An 18,741-nucleotide genomic window follows, 5' to 3' on the forward strand; every position below is an offset into this window, starting at 1 on the left:
CAATTCGAAGTTATTAAATAATAGTCAAAGGCGTTGTACGTCCTTGGTTTTGACAACGTAATTTATTATAATTTATAATCAAGTCATACAAGTCATTTGTTTAACTAATTCTTGTACTTTGATAACACTATTTACAAATAAATATTTTGCATTGTAGAAATAATTATATTACTCCATCTATCATAATAAATAAAATATTTATAATAAATAGTCATATTTCGTCATCACAGAACATTTCAAATGACCTACTATTTACAGTTCAACTTGGTACTACTAATATATATTCTGTGGTTCAACTAGTAACTACAATCCTGCAAGGATGCTTTGACGCTTGGCCAAAAGGACGCGGAACGCCGCATCACTTGAGATATTATGTAGCTGTTTTATGCCACGTCAATTTTAAACATTACCCAAGTATCATTTTTGTGTGGCCAAATTCTGAATCATACCTACCGGGTGTAATTTTATTATTTTATTTTGATTAACAAACATTTCCCGTCCCCCATGATATCGATTATCGAAGTACCGCAAGATCCTTGTAGATTAGTAGATTCGACTATCACTGCTATAGGCCACATTCATTTGTACTATGAAATATCCCTCATTTCATCGTATAGTCTGACTCTATACTCGTCAGGGCGCCTCGCAACGACACAGGTAACTCCGGTACAGTGTAAATGGGATCCGATATCGGAGGCAGCGGCAGTCGGCCGGTCTTCTCGTAGCTTGTATACGATATGTACAGTTTAGCGATACGATTTATCTCGTCCTCCGTCATAGACAACGTCCGAAGTTGCTTTTTAAAATCGGCGTCGATGGACTCCCCGCATTTCGTGCATATGGCCTCTAGGGTGAATTTTTTAGGTCTCCGTTTGGGTTCGTGTTTACACCGGATGGGTTCGACGAACTTGTAGCCCTTGGGTTTGACGGGTTTGATCTTGGTGCGATCGTCATCGGAGAAAAGGACAATGAGTTTGTTGTTGGAGTCCCTGGTATCGCTGGCCTTGGCGATGAGTTCCCCTCCGCCCTTCATGAGAGCGCTGTATAACGGTTCCGACGGGTTTTCGAAGTCGTAATACACGCATTTGGATTCCGAGTGGGTCTTGTCATTGCTCTCGATGTGTAGACTGTACCGGAGACGGATCTTCCTGGGTTTCCCGGCGAATTTCAGGTACACGTGTATGGGGATGTCTATCGACGCGCACCCCGACTCCTTTATCTCGTACGGTGGCTCCTGTAACACTGAAATTGAGGTTGTTAATACACAACACAACTCATTTAAACGCCGAGAACTTCCTGATTCTTTAACGAGAGTGCTATAAGGTGGGTTTTGAGCTTTGTTACCTCGGCTAATCGTTTGGTGCTCCAGCTTAACTTTGCGTAAAAGTGCCTTACATCCAGGGCTACTGGCGCCTGTGTGCAAAAAAAGGATGCTGGCGCCCTTTTAGGCAAATTTTTTGGGTCCTTGGTTTTGGCGCTCCTAAAGATGGCTATTTGGCGCCTGTGTGCATTGCACACATTGCACGTAATATGGTAGCGGGGGTGCTTACATCGATACAGAAGCTGCAGGTTCCTGGAGGTCGGATAGGTTGAAAGTTAAAACATATTTAAATAAAGCAAAGTTATAATACTTTAGCTTGTGTATGTGCACCTTGTATATAAATGTAAATGTAACTAGAGCTGAAAGAGCAATTTTTTTGTGATTGGTCCAGCAAGCGCCTCAGCTTCAAGAATTTTCCCAAAGTAAAAAAAAAGCTCTTTTAGGCCTGTTACTTTCACAGCGAACTCTATATAGGGGACCCATGATTCACAAAAATTTGCTCTTTCAGGCCTGCTACTTTCACAGCGAACTCTGTATAGTGGGACTAGGGTTGCCAACTCTCGGAAGGACCAACCCGGGAGAATTGTAGGGGGGGGGGGAGGGGATTGAGAAAGAATATAGTCTCAGGACAATTTCTCTATTTCAATTTCGTAAGGTAGTCGTTAATCCAAGCGAATTTCTTCAAGCGAACAGATTTAAATAAGATTGTCCAATCCAACTTCATCTTACAATTTTTCACTAAGTCAGTTATAAATTATGCAATAATTATCAGTTTTTGAAAAACCGGAGAAATTATCGTTCTCCGGGAGGACGGGAGGTTAAGCATTATTACCGGAGTCTCCCGGGCAATCCGGGAGGGTTGGGAACCCTAAGTGGGACCCATGATAGATACACACCCTAAAGTATTATCACTTAGCTTTGTTACACTGTATAGTCTAGTGCCGGGAGTCGGGACCCAGTGGTAATGGTTCCCGCTATGTACAATCGAGGAAATTGATTCCTAGGCAGTTGACGGACCTACGTAATGTGGTCCGCGTATGAGAGTGATCGGTTTGATGGGTTCGACCTAACACGACCAAGCTACTTAGGTCCGCCGTCTGTCTAGGAATCAACTTCTCTGATAGTACCTCCTTATTAAACACTGAGCCAGTCTAGTGCTGGGAGCCAGCGGTAATGGCACTCACCGCGCTTGGGGTAGACGAAGGCGCTGGGCGGGTTCAGGTGGAACACCACCTTGTGCACGAAGGCGCTGACGTCGCCGCGCGCGCCGCGCACCCACACGCGCCAGTCCAGCGACAGCGCGCGCCCGCCTGCCGACCGCCGCGGCTCGCACGCGTGACCCACCTCCAGCCAGATACGGACGCACATCTGTAACGCAAAATCACATCAATGTCTCAATGAGGATGTTTAATATTTTATGCCACCAGGTACCGCTACGTAGCTTTAGTGCTTGTTCAGACACAGCGAGAACCATGCGGTTTGGACCCGCGCGGTTAAACCGCTCGCAGCTTATTACTATGGCGTTGTATTATAGCGTTCACGCTACTTCGGTTTCTGCACGGATACCGCGGTTCCTGCTGTGTCTGAACAAGCACTTTTCGGGTCTATTGTGTCAAACAGGGCCCCGCTACCATATGTGCAATGTGTGCAATGCACACGGGCGCCATCCTCTAGGGGCGCCAAATCGTCATCTTTATGGGCGCCAAAACCAAGGACTCAAAAAATTCGCCTAAAGGGTCGCTATTGAAATCCTTATGTTGCACACAGGCGCCAGTAGCCCTTACGGGGGCCCTGCCTACCTAGCATACGCCAACGAGATATCTCACTCTCGAGATAATTAAATTTTGACATTATGAGACGAGTAGTTACTCGTCTCATAATGTCAAAATCTCGACATTATCTCGACCAAACTCTATAAAAATGTATTATTTCGATGATAGATCTACGCGAGAAAAAATGTTTGTCATGCTAGGGTGAATAGAGATGAAGAGACAAACCATCAAACATCGAGAAAACATGTAGAGTGAGATATCTCGTTGGCGTATGCTAGGTAGGCAGGTGTCAAATAGGCATAATATTATTGTGACACATTTCGGCTATATCCTGACATAATATGACAGTAGTTTCACACGAATCACGATCATAAAGTTAATAGGTAAATTAACTTTATGATCACGATAGACCCGAAAGCATTGACATTATAAGAAACAGCTAGTCACACAGAGTAGTGAATTTATTATTATGTAGCTTATAGGGTGTGAGGGTTGGTTGTGCTTTTGTGTGTGTGTGTGTTAGTCAGGTACAGTTATCAGTTTTTCGTAAAGTAGTAAAGTCGGCCTGAAGGTTAAAAATCTTAGGGCACTCATCAAGCTTTTTGAATGGGTATCACTTATCAGCATCAATATCGTGCTTGTCGCTGTAGAATTTTTATTTTGTAGAAGTTATTACAGTTACGATTGCAATGTACAAAACGAAAAATATATTAATAATCTGAAATACAATACATATCTCAGTCATTGGATGATACCGTGTTTTTTTATTTAGATATTTTCACATGTAAGTTGTAATTTAACATGTTTTTACATTATTTTATATTTTGAGAGTATCTTTCGTATTATGAACTCCGATTATGTAGTTCTAACATTTTTAATACGGTACGGTACAAAAAACTTAAAAGTGAACGTAAACCAGAAAAAAATACCTCCGTTTCAAGACTGATGACCTTGGCAATGGAGCTCAAACTTTATAATATTATATCTTCGTTATTTAAAGTCAAAACACTACGAATATTTATGGAAATTACTGATAAGCATCTGTACACGTACACATAAAATACAATAAATTTAATGTTAAAGTATTGATCGAAAACGCTTTAATGTAATGGAAGTTATACATTCCGTAGTAAAGTAATAACTCAGACGTAGACTCAGACTAACCAAATATCATAAAAATAATCTAAATTGTAACACAGTATGTTCAATGTACTCAATACTACATTTCACGATATTTGCTTTGTTTTCTTTCGTGGGAAAGAAAAATCGGTTTTCGTATGGGCAAAAGAAAAATACGTTTCCACATTAAACTTGCGTTTTTCCATAATCAAACTTCACATCTGTGAAAATCTGTGTAACCAGTAACCACTAACCACCCAGAGACGAAAAATTAACTTGCATTTTTCCATAATCATGTACCTACCTACTCAACATTTGTGCAGAATTTAATCAAAATGGGGTTAGTTGTTCCAGAGCCGATTTAATACAACCGCATCTAAACATTGTGGTGGAATAATCATCAGTGTCTAACTAGGAATAGTTAATTAAGATAACCACAAGTAAATGTTTGATCTTTTACTTGTGTGTATATTGTAGGTACCGTATAGGTACGGTTTCCATGGTTTATCAGAGAGGTTTAAACTTCATAACAAAAGATCTGCTAATCAACACGCTATCTATCTTGTTATTTGGAAAAGCCACTCGACAGACAATAACAACTAGGTACTTAAAGTAGCATAAGCTATAATAGTTGAGTAAATAGTACATTATACATATACCAACCAGCATGCTAAGAAGAAGTACTTTACTTCGTACAAGGAAACTTATGGTGGCTTTTATAAAAAGAGTTCCCTTCTACGAAAGAATAGACAAAGTGACACATTATCAAAGGAAATCTAGGTCATATTGTTCTTAAAATTTGTCTTTTCATTCTTCGGGAATCGGGATACTGTAGTCATGCTAAGCTAAGCATGCTGCAAGTGAGTTTTTTATGAAATAAGGGGACAAACGAGCAAACGGGTCACCTGATGGAAAGCAACTTCCGTCGCCCATGGACATCAGAAGAGCTGCAGGTGTGTTGCCGGCCTTTTAAGAGGGAATATAGTTATAAGGGGAGGGTAGCGATGGGAAGGGAAGGGAATAGGGGAGGGTAGGGAAGGGAATAGGGTAGGGGATTGGGCCTCCGGTAAACTCACTCACTCGGCGAAACACAGCGCAAGCGCCGTTTCACGCCGGTTTTCTGTGAGAACGTGGTATTTCTCCGGTAGAGCCGGCCGATTCGTGCCGAAGCATGGCACTCCCACGTCATAAATAGATCTTGAGATTTGAGTTACAATATAAATATTTAACTTTTTGTTCACTTAGCGACGTGCTACTTAAATAATAATTATGTTACATAGCGATATAATATAAGACAATAAATATCGCGTATAGCCTCGAAGGTCGGCGGTTGCGCAAGTATCACATATTGTTATGTTTTACACCGGCGGGTTGCGTAACCCCGTTCGTTGTACGTTGACCTGCCTCCACATGGGAGGAGCAATTTGTGTGCAATTTTTATTCCGAATTTTTTGTTCTTGTGTGACTCTTTAATCAAAAATTTGCCTGCAGTTTGAATACTTTATAATTTAAACTACTAACTACATAAGTACTAAGAATTCCTAGTTCAGGCATCAACCCACTTAAATACTTACTGTAAAACTGTATTTTCTACTTCTTTAAGGTGAGAAATATATGATAATTATGATTATTATTAATAATAAAAAAATGGTTCAGATACAAAATATAAGAATTTCCGCTAAGAATCTTACAACCTTACAAAGTAACAAACTTTTCCTCTTTATAAATATTAAGTACTAAGTAGCTGTCCCGGTGAACTTCGTGTCACTTTGACTTCTACGAATATTTTACGACCAAATTCAGCCCAATCCGTTCAGCCGTTTTCGAGTTTTAGCGCGACTAACACATTTGAAAATCCATTTTTAACCCCCGACAAAAAAGAGGGGTGTTATAAGTTTGACGTGTCTGTCTGTCTGTCGGTCTGTCTGTCTGTCTGTCTGTCTGTCTGTCTGTCTGTCTGTCTGTGGCATCGTAGCATCCAAAAGCGTGGGCCGATTTTGATCTAGTTTTTTTTGTTTGAAAGCTGACTTAACTGAGAGTGTTCTTAACTATAGTTCATCATCATCAGCCAGCTCCGTGCTGAAAAATCGCGTTTCATCTGGTTCGTGAAGGGCCGATTAGCAACTTGCAGTCGTTTTGTGGGCTTTATTGCATTATAGTTCGTGACATTTATGAATATTATAAACACATTAATGGAAAGTTGACCTGGTGCTGCAGCATCACCTGGTAATCAATAGTATACCCAACTCCTCACCAACTTAGAGCAATGGTTTCGTGTTTGGGCTTATTTTAATTGCGACAACTAGTAAGACGTAGATAACCATTAAATTTTTGCATGCTGCTGCTGCAGCATCACCTGGATTCTATAAGAGCCGAGCTCCATATGAACCCAAAGTGGACGTTTCATGTTTGTATTCATATTAACGGCCTCATCCAAAAGGACATTCCTAGATGGTATTCATTGGGATATAATATGATCCTGTTGATATTAATTTATATTCTGCACTATAACCAATAGAAGTCTTAAAAGCATGAAATAAAATTAAATTAAGAAATTTAAAAAAAAACCCCGCCAAACAACTTTAAAAAGTAATGAAATAATATATTTTACTGACTTTAAATTTAAATAATTCCTAAGTGTAAAGTGATATTTTACTCCATAATTGTTGTCAAGGTGTGTCGGGGGACCGCTAATGTAGATCTTTGATTTCACATAACATTATAGTTTAAGGGTCAGTTTTCTGCGAACCAAATCGAGACAATCAGTGACATGGCGATACAAAATGCAAAAGACACTGTTGGCGGTCCCCCGACACACCGTGACAACAATTATGGACTAAAATATCTCTTTACACTTATTTAAATTTAAAGTCAGTAAAATATATTATTTCATTTTTTTTAAAGTTGTTTGGCGGGGAGAAACAAATAAACAGAAAACAAGTCAAAAATGTTGCTTCATTCGAGACACCTTACGAGTCACGAATCATGAAAGTGTTAAGGCGCTGTGGTTAGTAAAATGAGGTTTTAAATAATGCTTTTTGTAAAGAAAATGTCATTATTTAAGTATAAAAAGTACCGTTTTAAAATTGAGAAAATTTCCTATATGCAAAGGTATATCAGTATACAATTTGAAAAATTCTGCTCGATAGAAAAAAATCTCAAAGATGACTGTTATAACGCTGTTTTTCATAATTAAATCATTTTATGGCTAAATTACACACTTTCTAGTAAAAACAAAAAATATAGTACATTTGTCGTAACCTAACCTAAACGATTTGATATATTTGATTTGTGTAATACTAAAAACAAAAGGTTTTTTCTCCTTAGATTTCCTATTATTATCAAGGCACGCGGCGAGCGTGTAACCGCCACTGTACAAGGCGCGCTGATATGAATGTTATTTTAATGTCCTTTACATCGATATTCGTACTGACAGACATCGACCTGCTTATTTTAGGGACTACTGGTACTGGGCCTTAAGTGATTCTCCCAGCATAAAGAATCCCAGCTGCGTTAAAGGTCTCCAACCATTCATCTCTAGATACGTTGATGCTACGAGACGTTACTACTGGTTGTAATTTAGCATTAATATTCACAACAATACCAGCCAAGGCCGCGCCGATTATCCGCCATTTTGTTTCCTTGCTGCCTAATATATTAACTTGTCGTTATGAGGATATTATACGTTCTATGAAACAGATAAATCTAAGATCCATGTCACGGATTTTGTGGTTGAATTTCTTTAGATTTTTCTTCTGGACTTGCTACTATCCTGCCAATGAAAGGCCTAACAGTTAACACTAGTAACTATAATAATATGATAGAACACTCGAACAGCTGTAGATGTTGCCACATTTATAGGTATTTGAATATGTCAAATAGCAGTGCAGGATAAATTATATTTTTATGAGTGGTATGCCATTTATTTCCGCCGCCCCAGGAACGAAATCTGCCGCGCCCTATACAGCCTATTTATAAATCCGAGGCTGTCGATTAGTATGCCTGAACAACGTTTGCAGGGATTAGATAATAGATAGTATAGATCTACCAGAATCTGATGGCAAATAGTGAGAAAATAAATTAACTCTAGCAATACCGGGGTAATTGGAATAAAACATTTTGATCCTTTTTTATAGCGGCTGATTATGTGTATTAAACATGTAAATTTTATAAGAAATCCAATGATGAAGGATATTTTTTGAAAATCTGCTGTCAAAAATTGCCATCAGATTCTGGTAGACCTATACTCGTAGTTATTAATCTGTTTGTTATTATAATACTTAACCCTCTGGGTTAGTACAACAAACTTATGGAGTAAACCAGTTTGAATTCTAAAGTCCAAAGTTTGGAACTTGAAACATTTATGATTGTTATTAAATCACGGGTGATTGGAAACGTAAACCCATAGTAGCTGGCTACTTAAAGGCCGATTTACATTGAGTCAGTAATTGACGTCAGTCCACTGACGTGTCAGTACTGACTTGGCACTGCCATAGTATAAAGGCAGATTTACATTGAGTCAGCTGTCGTCAGTGTACTGTGCTGACTGGAAATCAATTTACACCATGGTAGTGTCCAACATTTGTCCGACAAGTAATATGATCCATGCGTGGGATGGGCATGTAAAAAGTCGGTCCTGCGCCTCATTTCTCGCCAGTCGTGTCGGTCTTCCGTCCCACTGGGTTATGAGAGTAAAAGGAATAGAGAGTGCTCTTGTGTGCTGCGCACAAACTTTGGCAATATTTTTTACTCCTGTGTATCCTTGTTTTTTGAAACCGGCCATCGTTTCCGAAACCGAAACGATATTTTTTTTGCCTCAGTAGCCGAACTTCATTTCCACGACGCTTCCTCTTAAGGCGCTGTGGTCGTTGCAACTACGTTAAATGGGTTTTTTAAAACACGTTTTTAGTAAAAGAAATGTCATTATTTAAGAATAAAATAAGTACCGTTTTAAAATTTCCTATACGCAAAGGTATATCAGTACACAATTTGAAAAATTCTGCTCGATAGAAAAAAAACTCAAAGATGACTGTTATAACGCTGTTTTTCATAATTAAATCATTTTATCGCTAAATTACACACTTTCTAGAAATAACAAAAAATTTAGTATATGTGTCGTAACCTAATGTAAACGATTTGATATATTTGATTTGTGTAATACTAAAAACAAAAGGTTTTTACTCCTATTTTCTATTATCAAGGCACGCGGCGAGCGCGTAACAGCCACTGTACAAGGCGCGCTGATATGAATGTTATTTTAATGTCCTTAACGTCGATATTCGTATTGACAGACATCGACCTGCTTATTTTAGGGACTACTGGGCCTTAAATATGCAGTGTGAATATTTGGTGTGTTCCGAGACTTTACAAAATGAATATTTAAAGAAAGTTTTTTATGGCAGCAACTTTTCTACTTTAAAAATCTGTTACTCTATCTACTGCACTCGTAATATGAAGATTATGACAGAAAGGCCTTTATAAATTATCTGTCAAACTCTTCATTAAATTAAAGTTTAATAATCGTTAAATATCTCTGAGTTCGGGCCGTTAAACTTCCCAGCACTTCAGCAATTTGTTTAAAATAGCTGATTTTATAATTGATAATTTAAACCTCAGACGAAAGGTCTCTCTGTCATAATAGAAGTGAATCTGTTAACGTGTGTATCCGTTTTATCTCGTAGCTCCTAAACTACGTTCATCTGAATGTAAAATAATTTTTTGTTTGAAAACTGACATGGTTGGTAGCATGGTTGTTAATAATAATTAATTATCATGAGCTCGCTACCTGCTTGTAGTATCAGAGACTACTTAACGTTTATAAAAACCACATATCTGCATATCGTTTGCTTCCCTGTTAATTGACACTTACATAAATACATCGAAATGAGCGAAAACACGTTTTAAAAATGGTGGATCTATATTTAAAACAGGTTTGGTCATCGTTCTCAGTACGATAGGTTCAGACGACGCTTCCTGATACCACATTGAACCCTGCATACAATCCATACTAATAATTATTATGAATGCAAAAGTGTGTGTGTCTGTCTGTTACCTCTTCACGCCCAAACCGCTGAACCGATTTTGCTGAAATTTGGTATGGAAATACTTTGAGTACGAGAAAGGACATGGGATACTTTTTATCCCGGAAAATGTACGGTTCCCGCGCGATAATCGAATTTTGGCGCAACGGAGGCATTATCTAGTACTACCATACTACAGTCAGAGTAATTGATTCAGTAGATGAAGGACCTACATCATTTGGTCGGATTATATCAATGTTGGCCGTGAACTATGTGGCTGAACTTGGCGTACCCGACTATTACGTAGGTTATTTGATACTTAATGATTAATTTTCCGATGATAACATCTTAGTTGATTAAGAAAAATACATCTTTAGTCTTTTTAACATAGTGACCAATAAGGTCAAAAATTCTAAAGCTTTCTAAGGTTTTGGACTAAAGTTTAAGGCAGATTTACATTGAGACAGTAAATGACGTCAGTCCACTGACGTGTCAGTGCTGACCTGGAACTACCATGGTGTAAATTGATTTCAAGTTAGCGCAGTACACTGACGACAGCCCAGCTGACTCAATGGGATGTTACTATCAGTAACACTGCGTGGTAAAAAGAAAGGTTGTTATACATAACAGCAGAACCCTTTTTTCATCTGTTTTAACAGTCAGTCTGCACTTATCGGCACGTTGACAATTTGAGCTCAAAGAAAAATGTGTGCAGGAACATCATTTTCACCCACACGTAAACAGATAATTATGTATACAGAGATGTAATTCAATTTTGGTTTCGTTTGACAGCTCGGGATTGTTTCTCTATTCCGCTAAGTATATTAACGTTATGTTTAATGCCTTTATTCACTCGCGCTTCTGATTAGTTAATGTCAGAATTTTAACCAATCAACAGTGCGGTTAAAGATAATCTCCTGTCAAAAACCCTCAGAAAATGAGTGTACTTTTTCCAGGAAAACCCACCCACGTCAGCAATGTTTGCATGCGGGTAGTGACTCATTCGAAATCAACATTAAAAACGTCTACACGTCACACATTAGGTAAATATATCGTTACTAATATCTAATATATAGTTATATACATGTGAAAGTGTTTCTCTGTGTTTCTGTATGTCTGTCTGTTACCCTTCACGCTTGTGAGGGGTTGAACCGATTTAGATTAGTATGGATATACTTCGAGAGACGGGAAAAGACAGAATATGTCGTTGCAGAAATATGTACGGTTCCCGTGCGACAAGTCGTTAGTGGATTATTTTATTTATAAAATACAGATTACCTCATAATACTTGAATCTTAGGCTCCAACGATTTTCATGAAATTTAGTATATAGGTGGTTTCGGGGACTATAAATCGATCTAGCTAGGAATCTTTAGATTGATCGAATGTTTATAAAATGTCATTTTATTTGTGTTTTATCGAATACCGAGCGAAGCTCGGTCAAATAGCTAGTATATATAATATAGCATCAACTATTAGAAACCGAAGCCAAAGTATTTAAAAAGTATTTACGTTGATAAATGAGAAGATATTGTTCACAAAATAATCACGTTTTTATGACTTTTGTAATTTGTACATTACTTTTAAATAAACAAAAATAGGTCTTATCTGTGATTTGTTTTCATTACTTAATGAAGGTTATTGCAATTTTTGTCACTCCGATACATTTAATAATGATTTAACTTAAATTTAATGATGATTTGACAGTTAAACGTATGGGGTATGTATAATTATGTCAAAATCTTTATTTATTATTACAATTAAGTAATTGATATTGGTTGACGACCTCCGTGGCTCAGCGGTTGGGCGTGTTGGCAACGCTCATGCTCTCGCGGGTTCAAATCCCGCCGACGCAACAAAAAGTTTTCAATGTTCCTAGGTCATGGATGTGTATTAAATATATATAGTATAAAGTATTATATATTATATATGTATAGTATAAAGTATTAAAATATACATTTCCGTTGTCTGGTACCTGTAATGTAACACAAGTACTTAGCACGGGGCCAGACAGACGTGGTGTGAAGCGTCCATAGATATTCTTAATATTCATCTCTGAGTGCGACACAACAACAAAACTTTTAGAAGGGAATACTACGCAGGTCAGAGCAGAGGGCGCCACTAGCATACAGTAAACAATCCGACTAAAATCCGACATGTTGCATACGTCATATCGGAATGTTGACAGCTAAACGTGGAACAAAACTTTTTATTTACTAGTGATGGTGCTGCCTCCAGCGTAAAAACATTGCAGTAATATCTCCTGTTGTAGTTAATAGAACAAAGAGCATTAGTCAATAAGTTGTTATCGGACGAGACTTGCCATTGAAGCCACGCCATAGCTGATAGTGCTGTCTTCCGCAATCGTACACAGCTGTAGCGTCCGCAAAAAAGTACAGTAGGAACTCGACTAATTATTGTTGTCGTTAGCCGTTAGGCCAGGAGTTCCCAATCTTTATCAGCCTGCGGCTTGTCATGGCTTTAACCCTTCAGTAAGTGCCAAAATCTTTGCAAAAATGTAGGGTACGTGGTTTGCAAAAAAAAAATGGCACCCGGCCTACCCCCTTTGTACAAATAATGTAATAACCTTACATCTAATCCATATTTTATGTTTGTGTGAAAAATATTATAATATATGTTAAATTTTCTATCTATCAAGCCATCATAATATAGTATTTAGTCAGATGTGATATTTGTCTCATCACTGTAAACTTTGAAATCTATGTTTCTAACTATTTCGCAACAAATATATTAATACATTATTATAATCTCAATAACACAGAGCTATACAAACTGTTTATGTAAACAATTCTTTGAAATAACTTAACTTGTTATCAATAAACAGATAAGAGATAAGAGTAATAAAAACCGGTTTTGGTATTATACACAAGCAAACTTCGTCCTTAGTGCAATACAAATAAAGTTCAAAATGGCCGCGGCCGGCAAAAAGCCGTTATAAATAGGTAATTTTTATCTTGATTATTTTACTAAAACGATACTATTATATACTATTACTAGGATCTAAATCGTTTTGTACACGATAATATACGCTTTTAACGTCAATTATTTACAAAAATATTAAACAAATCGCGTTCAAATCACATAAATAACAACCAAATTTTCTCGTGTAAACTAGAAGTTATTACGATGTAAGTATTTCTTTCAAATGATTATCTAAAACTATTTATAAATTATAATTAATAAATTAAACTATTTTACTACTTACATTCGTTAAATCCATCAATAATATCAAACAAACAACACAACATGGCAGAACACACACGAAAAATTCACGATTTTCAAATGACTGACAAATATTCGTCGACCACAGATTGTATAATATTTTGCATTCAGAATGTGGAAAATTTATCGTAGATCATAACTAACCAAACTTCTTCATACAAAAGTAGTCTCTAAGTCAACGAAATACGTAATTCAATCGAACGAAAGAGCGCGGCCACATCCGGCCGCTTGGGTGTAGACGGAATGGCTGCAGTATAATCTGTGGCGGCCGGATCCGGCCGCTTGGGGATTAAAAGGTTAACTAGCTTTTATAAAAAGATACATAAATAAACACATAATATAGTGATTATAGTTAGGTTAAGCAGGTAAATGCAGATAATAATAATGAACAAATATTTAATCATCTACCTCTTGCCTTTACACGGCGGTCAGCGCACGGGTGCCGCGGCGCAAACTTTGGGAACCCCTACATTAGGGGGATATTAGATTATCATATATATTGGATCCGAGATCATTGAGTCAATGATATTGGATAATGTAATATAGACATATGATTCATTTCTTCCTTGATCATAGATTTTTGACATTTGCTAAAAGATTGGATCCAATACGGTCATAGAAATAGGTGTTGCCAGTTATTTAATATAAAAAAGAGTTTTTAATTTCTTGTTCGTTAATATGTTTCAAATAATGTAATGTAATTATTTTTCTAATTATATACTTGGATAATCTTGCTGAAATAACAAAAAACAAGCCATATTAAAAATGACGATGTCTTTTGACAAATCGAATTCTCTGAGATCTAGTAACCCTGACGTCAACATATATCAGCGTTAGCGCTCTCCATTGGCTATTGTAACCACATATGACGTAAAATAGGATGAAATATGATAATGTAATATGCAGATATTATGATCAATCATATATATTGGATCCTATATATGATCATAGAAATGATCATATATAAATGATAATGTAATACCCCCCTTAGAGTCCGTTAGACACTCGGATATTCGAAAATTCAAAATCCGGATAATTGAATGTAGGAAGAAAAGCGGGCTCGGTGCATAATTATGATTGCAGTACCCTATGTTTTAGTATATTGTCTTTATTAAAAATTACACAGGTTTTATTATTCGTAGATGGAAAACATTTAGTTTACCTGACCAAAAAGTATAGAGATTAATCTCTATACTTTTTGGTCAGGCTGTACTTAGGAGTTGAAGGTACTAAGGTATCCTTAGCATGACTTAAAGGCTATAGCATATTAATTATTAGCATACCTATCTAAAGTCGGTGTAGCAGAAGAAGAAGGTTTGATTGTTTGTATAAAAAGAACAAAACTACTGAAACATTTTAATGGTTACAGAGAAGTAGACAGAATAAGGCTTAGAACAAACCTACGCGTCAGTGACGGAGCGTCAAGTTGCGTCAAGTTATCAAATGTGTTTTTTGTATATGTCGTAGGATTATTTGATAAATCGAATTTTTGCGAAAATTCTAGGGATTTTTCGAAAATACGGATAATTAGATAATGGTGATAACATTTTTCAATTATCCTAAAAAAAATTAGGTTTTTTGGGAAAACGCGAGTTGCCTTAGTAACATTGCACATTCTTAACACTGATTGGCTTGATTTTTGCTTACTGGCCAACTCTTATTCTATTGGTTACTATCTTTTCCTATGTATCTTTGAGGTAATACACCATAGAATTATAAAGGACATAACCTCAGAATTAGTTTCTGGTTCTGTTAAACTTTCAGCACTAATTTCACATGTATCACTAAGTATTTACAGACATACTTTTAGCACTTATTTTCAAGACCAACTGCAATTTTAAACACATTAAATATCAAAAACTCCTAGCTCGCTTACAAAAACAACCACAAACAAAACAACGCGTGACAATGAATTGACATTTAAAACGTCAAATCTTCAACCAATCAGAAAAGATGTTGTTGTGAGGCGCTTAAACCGACCAATCAGTGTTTTTTTTCGATAATAACTAACTATTCGTTTCGCAATCGTACTAAGGCGACTCGCATTTTCGCGAAAACACAAAATTTTGTCAGTAAGATTGAAAAATGTAATCAACATTATCTAATTATCCGTGTTTTCGCGAAAACCCTAGAATTTTCGCGAAAATTCGATTTATCAAATTATCCTACGACATATACAAAACACACATTTGACAACTTGACGCTCCGATTCGCAGTCGCCTGGTCGCCTAGGTTTGAACAGAGCATTAGACAGTAGTTCTCGACAGAAGGGATTCTCGCGCTTTGATTTCTGTGACACAATGAAGCAACGATTTTTAACTTACCTCTGTTTAGGTACTAGAATTATATTAATATGTTGTTGGTGATGATAGTAAAAATCTTAGCCAAGAACAAGGTTTTACTAGTAACTAAGTAGAATTGTCTGTACCTAGGTATTTTTACACATATAGGATTACTTTGCTATTATATACATGTATTATTTTTCTCTATGGCTATGGTATATTATGTTTATCTTATGACGTCAAACATACGTCATGTTATATTGACAACTTATTTCAATAATAATTAAAAATAATGACCTCTGTAGCTCAATGGTTGAATGTGTGGCAGTTCATTCAGCCGGAGGTTTTCTATTAGAGTAAACAAGCAATCTAAAACATATCCAACATGGTTTTTTACTTTAACGCGGCGTCATTTTAATTAAATGCAATTGCATTGATTTGGTCACGTTTTTTGTTTACATTCATATTAAAATGAACTGAAACAGAGTGTAATCAGTCAAGTCAGTGTTAACGTGCGTGATACGCCGATAAGGAAACGTGTCAATTTGTTTTTCAACTTACAAAACACGCGTTCTAAACTTGTTTAGACACTTTAATGATAATAAACTGTGTTTTATACTCATTATTATATTGTATTGCCTTAATGTACGCATGTAACTACGTCTCAATTCATTTCGATCTAAATGAAAACTTTCAAACTCGAGTCTCGACTAAATAATGTGTCATTGTCAAAGAGTTCATAATCTAGGTACGGTATTGTTTATTGCCAATGCGCGGTGATAAAGTGACATTTACGTTGATAACATTATAGAATATAGGCTATAGCCTATAGTTTTGTTTACATAAATCTACAATCATCAACATCATCATCTAAAATCTAAATGAACCGAGACGGACGACGTTTATCGAGTAACAATCCCGAACGAATCCTAAATTTAGTTTTTCGCGGTGACATTTCGCGACTCGATTGTTTATCACTCACCGGCTTCCCATGTTGACGATCACCTTCAGTCATTTTCTAAGATGTGATAAAACCGCCGCTGCTCGTGAATCGACGGTCGGCATCTGCAAAAGGCCATCGGGGTCAGGCGCTGATTACATACGATAACGAACGACCGAGCCGAGCCTCACTTGTGTCGCGTCGGATGCATGGGGCTCTCGACAGTTACAGCTGCATTGTACACGTGCGGCGCGCGCGGTGGTCGCCGAGTGACTGTGCGTGACGTCACGCCCCCCCGCGCCTCCCGCGTGACGTCACGTCCCCTCCGCCCCCCGCGCGGTCCTCCCGCCGTGTGACGTCACGCCGTCCTCCCGCCGCGCCCTCCGCGCGTGACGCGCGTCGCCGTTCCATTTCACTCTTTAAAAATTGCTGCGGAAAATTGTAGATAGATTTTTTTCTTATGAAATAAGAGGGCAAACGAGCAAACCTGATGGAAAGCAACCGTCGCCCATTGACACTCGAAACATCAGAAGAACTGCAGGTGCGTTGCCGGCCTTTCAAGAGGGAATACGCTCTCTTCTTGAAGGTTTTCAGGTCGTATAATAGGTCCGGAAATACTGCTGGTGACAGTTCGTGCCAGGGTTTTACAGCGCGCGGCAGAAAGTTACGCGAGAAACGCACGGTGGAAGACTGCCACTCATCAAGGTGATGAGGATGGTATATTTTTCGCGTGGGACGATGGCGAAAAGTTGCAGGTGGTATGACTCCGAACAATTCCTCAGAGCACTCCCCGTGATACAACCGAAAGAGGATGCAGAGTGAAGCTACATCTCGGCGTAATTCCAAGGGGTCCAAGCTGTTTGAAACACTATGGCAGTCAAAAATTCGATCGGCCCTTCGTTGGATACGATCCAGAGGGAGCAGTTGGTATTTTGGTGCACCTGCCCAGAGACGAGACCAATATTCCACATGAGGCCGAACCTGCGCCTTGTAGAGTTGTAGGCGTTGGTACGGACTGAAGTACTGTCTCGCTCTATTCAGAACACCAAGCTTCTTCGAGGCTAACTTGTCCTTTCCCTCTAGATGATATCGAAACTGGACTTCCCTTGATATGTTAACGCTAAGTATTTCAATGCTAGGGGAAATGGTTAAATATGTGCCCAGTGCCCTCAAAACGAGCCTATACGACCATTGGTGACTTTTTAGTGGTGAACGCGCAGACTTGGGTTTGGCGGGGTTGAATTGGACTAAGTTACGTCTACCCCATTTAAAGACTTTCTCCAATGAATTCTCTATTTTAGACACACGTTCGAAGAACAAATATTGGGGGAGCCGGTATACACAGCATCACCTGTTGTACTGTCATCCGCATAGCAATGAATGCCGTTGGTCTGTAACGTGTCATTGATATGCATTATGCAGTATGAATAGGGTAGGCGATAGCATGTCAAATTTAATATATGAAAAATGTTCGAAATTTAAATTATAGCGAAAATGTACTCTTCGGAAGCTCGTCTTCTCTTCTTTTTGTAGGTATTTCGAACCCAGTGTAAGAAGATAGTCTTGCAGTTGCTGAAATAAAAGGAGAGTAGTAACGATTGCAGCTTTCTGTGTCACGGATTCGGGTTTAAAAGTTTTAAAGTTTGACGACCTCTGTGGCTCAGTGGTGAGCGCGTTGGTAGCTCAAGCCGGGGGTCGCGGGTTCGAATCCCGCCGACGGAACAAAAAGTTTTCAATGTTCCCGGGTCTGGATGCGTATTAAATATGTGTATGATATAATAAAAATCTTAAATATATGTATAGTATAAAAGTATTAAATATATTTCCGTTGTCTGGTACCTGTAATACAAGTCCTTTAGGTACTTAGCACGGGGCCAGACTGACGTGGTGTGAAGCGTCCATAGATATTATTATATTATATTATTAATTAAGTATTATTTATATTAAGTATTATATTATTGAAAAGTATGAATTAGAGCGGCCCAATCAAAGTGTAGTAAAGACTTCAAATACGTACTTAAATACTTATAAATTATTATGGTAGT

At 37.8% G+C, this 18,741-nt stretch overlaps 1 protein-coding gene across 2 annotated transcripts; it reads right to left on the minus strand.

Moving 5' to 3' along the window:
• Positions 1 to 157: 157 nt before the first annotated feature.
• LOC121734062 (protein ENL-like) lies at positions 158 to 16,966 on the minus strand. 2 transcript variants are annotated; one of them, XM_042124472.1, is made up of 4 exons: positions 16,888 to 16,966; positions 16,739 to 16,821; positions 2,506 to 2,689; positions 158 to 1,242 (listed from the first exon to the last, which is right to left on the minus strand). In XM_042124472.1, the coding sequence occupies exons 2-4, from the start codon at positions 16,769 to 16,771 to the stop codon at positions 602 to 604; spliced, it is 858 nt and encodes a 285-aa protein (XP_041980406.1). In that variant the 5' UTR covers positions 16,772 to 16,821; positions 16,888 to 16,966; the 3' UTR covers positions 158 to 601. The 2 variants fall into 2 exon arrangements, with proteins under 2 accessions (XP_041980406.1, XP_041980405.1); XM_042124471.1 differs by having other exon boundaries at positions 16,739 to 16,958.
• Between the last annotated feature and the right edge of the window lie 1,775 nt (positions 16,967 to 18,741).

Source organism: Aricia agestis, chromosome 15, assembly GCF_905147365.1.
Source record: "Aricia agestis chromosome 15, ilAriAges1.1, whole genome shotgun sequence".
NCBI lineage: Eukaryota > Metazoa > Arthropoda > Insecta > Lepidoptera > Lycaenidae > Aricia > Aricia agestis.

What these genes read in the sequence shown, in the direction of transcription:
- LOC121734062 (XM_042124472.1), bottom strand. Translation starts at nt 16,771, where the DNA reads ATGACTGAAGGTGATCGTCAACATGGGAAGCCG. An exon ending in ATCGTCAACATGGGAAGCCG is followed by an intron (nt 2,690 to 16,738) that starts GTGAGTGATAAA and finishes TTTGCGTTACAG; the next exon opens with ATGTGCGTCCGTATCTGGCT. An exon ending in CTTCGTCTACCCCAAGCGCG is followed by an intron (nt 1,243 to 2,505) that starts GTGAGTGCCATT and finishes CCTCAATTTCAG; the next exon opens with TGTTACAGGAGCCACCGTAC.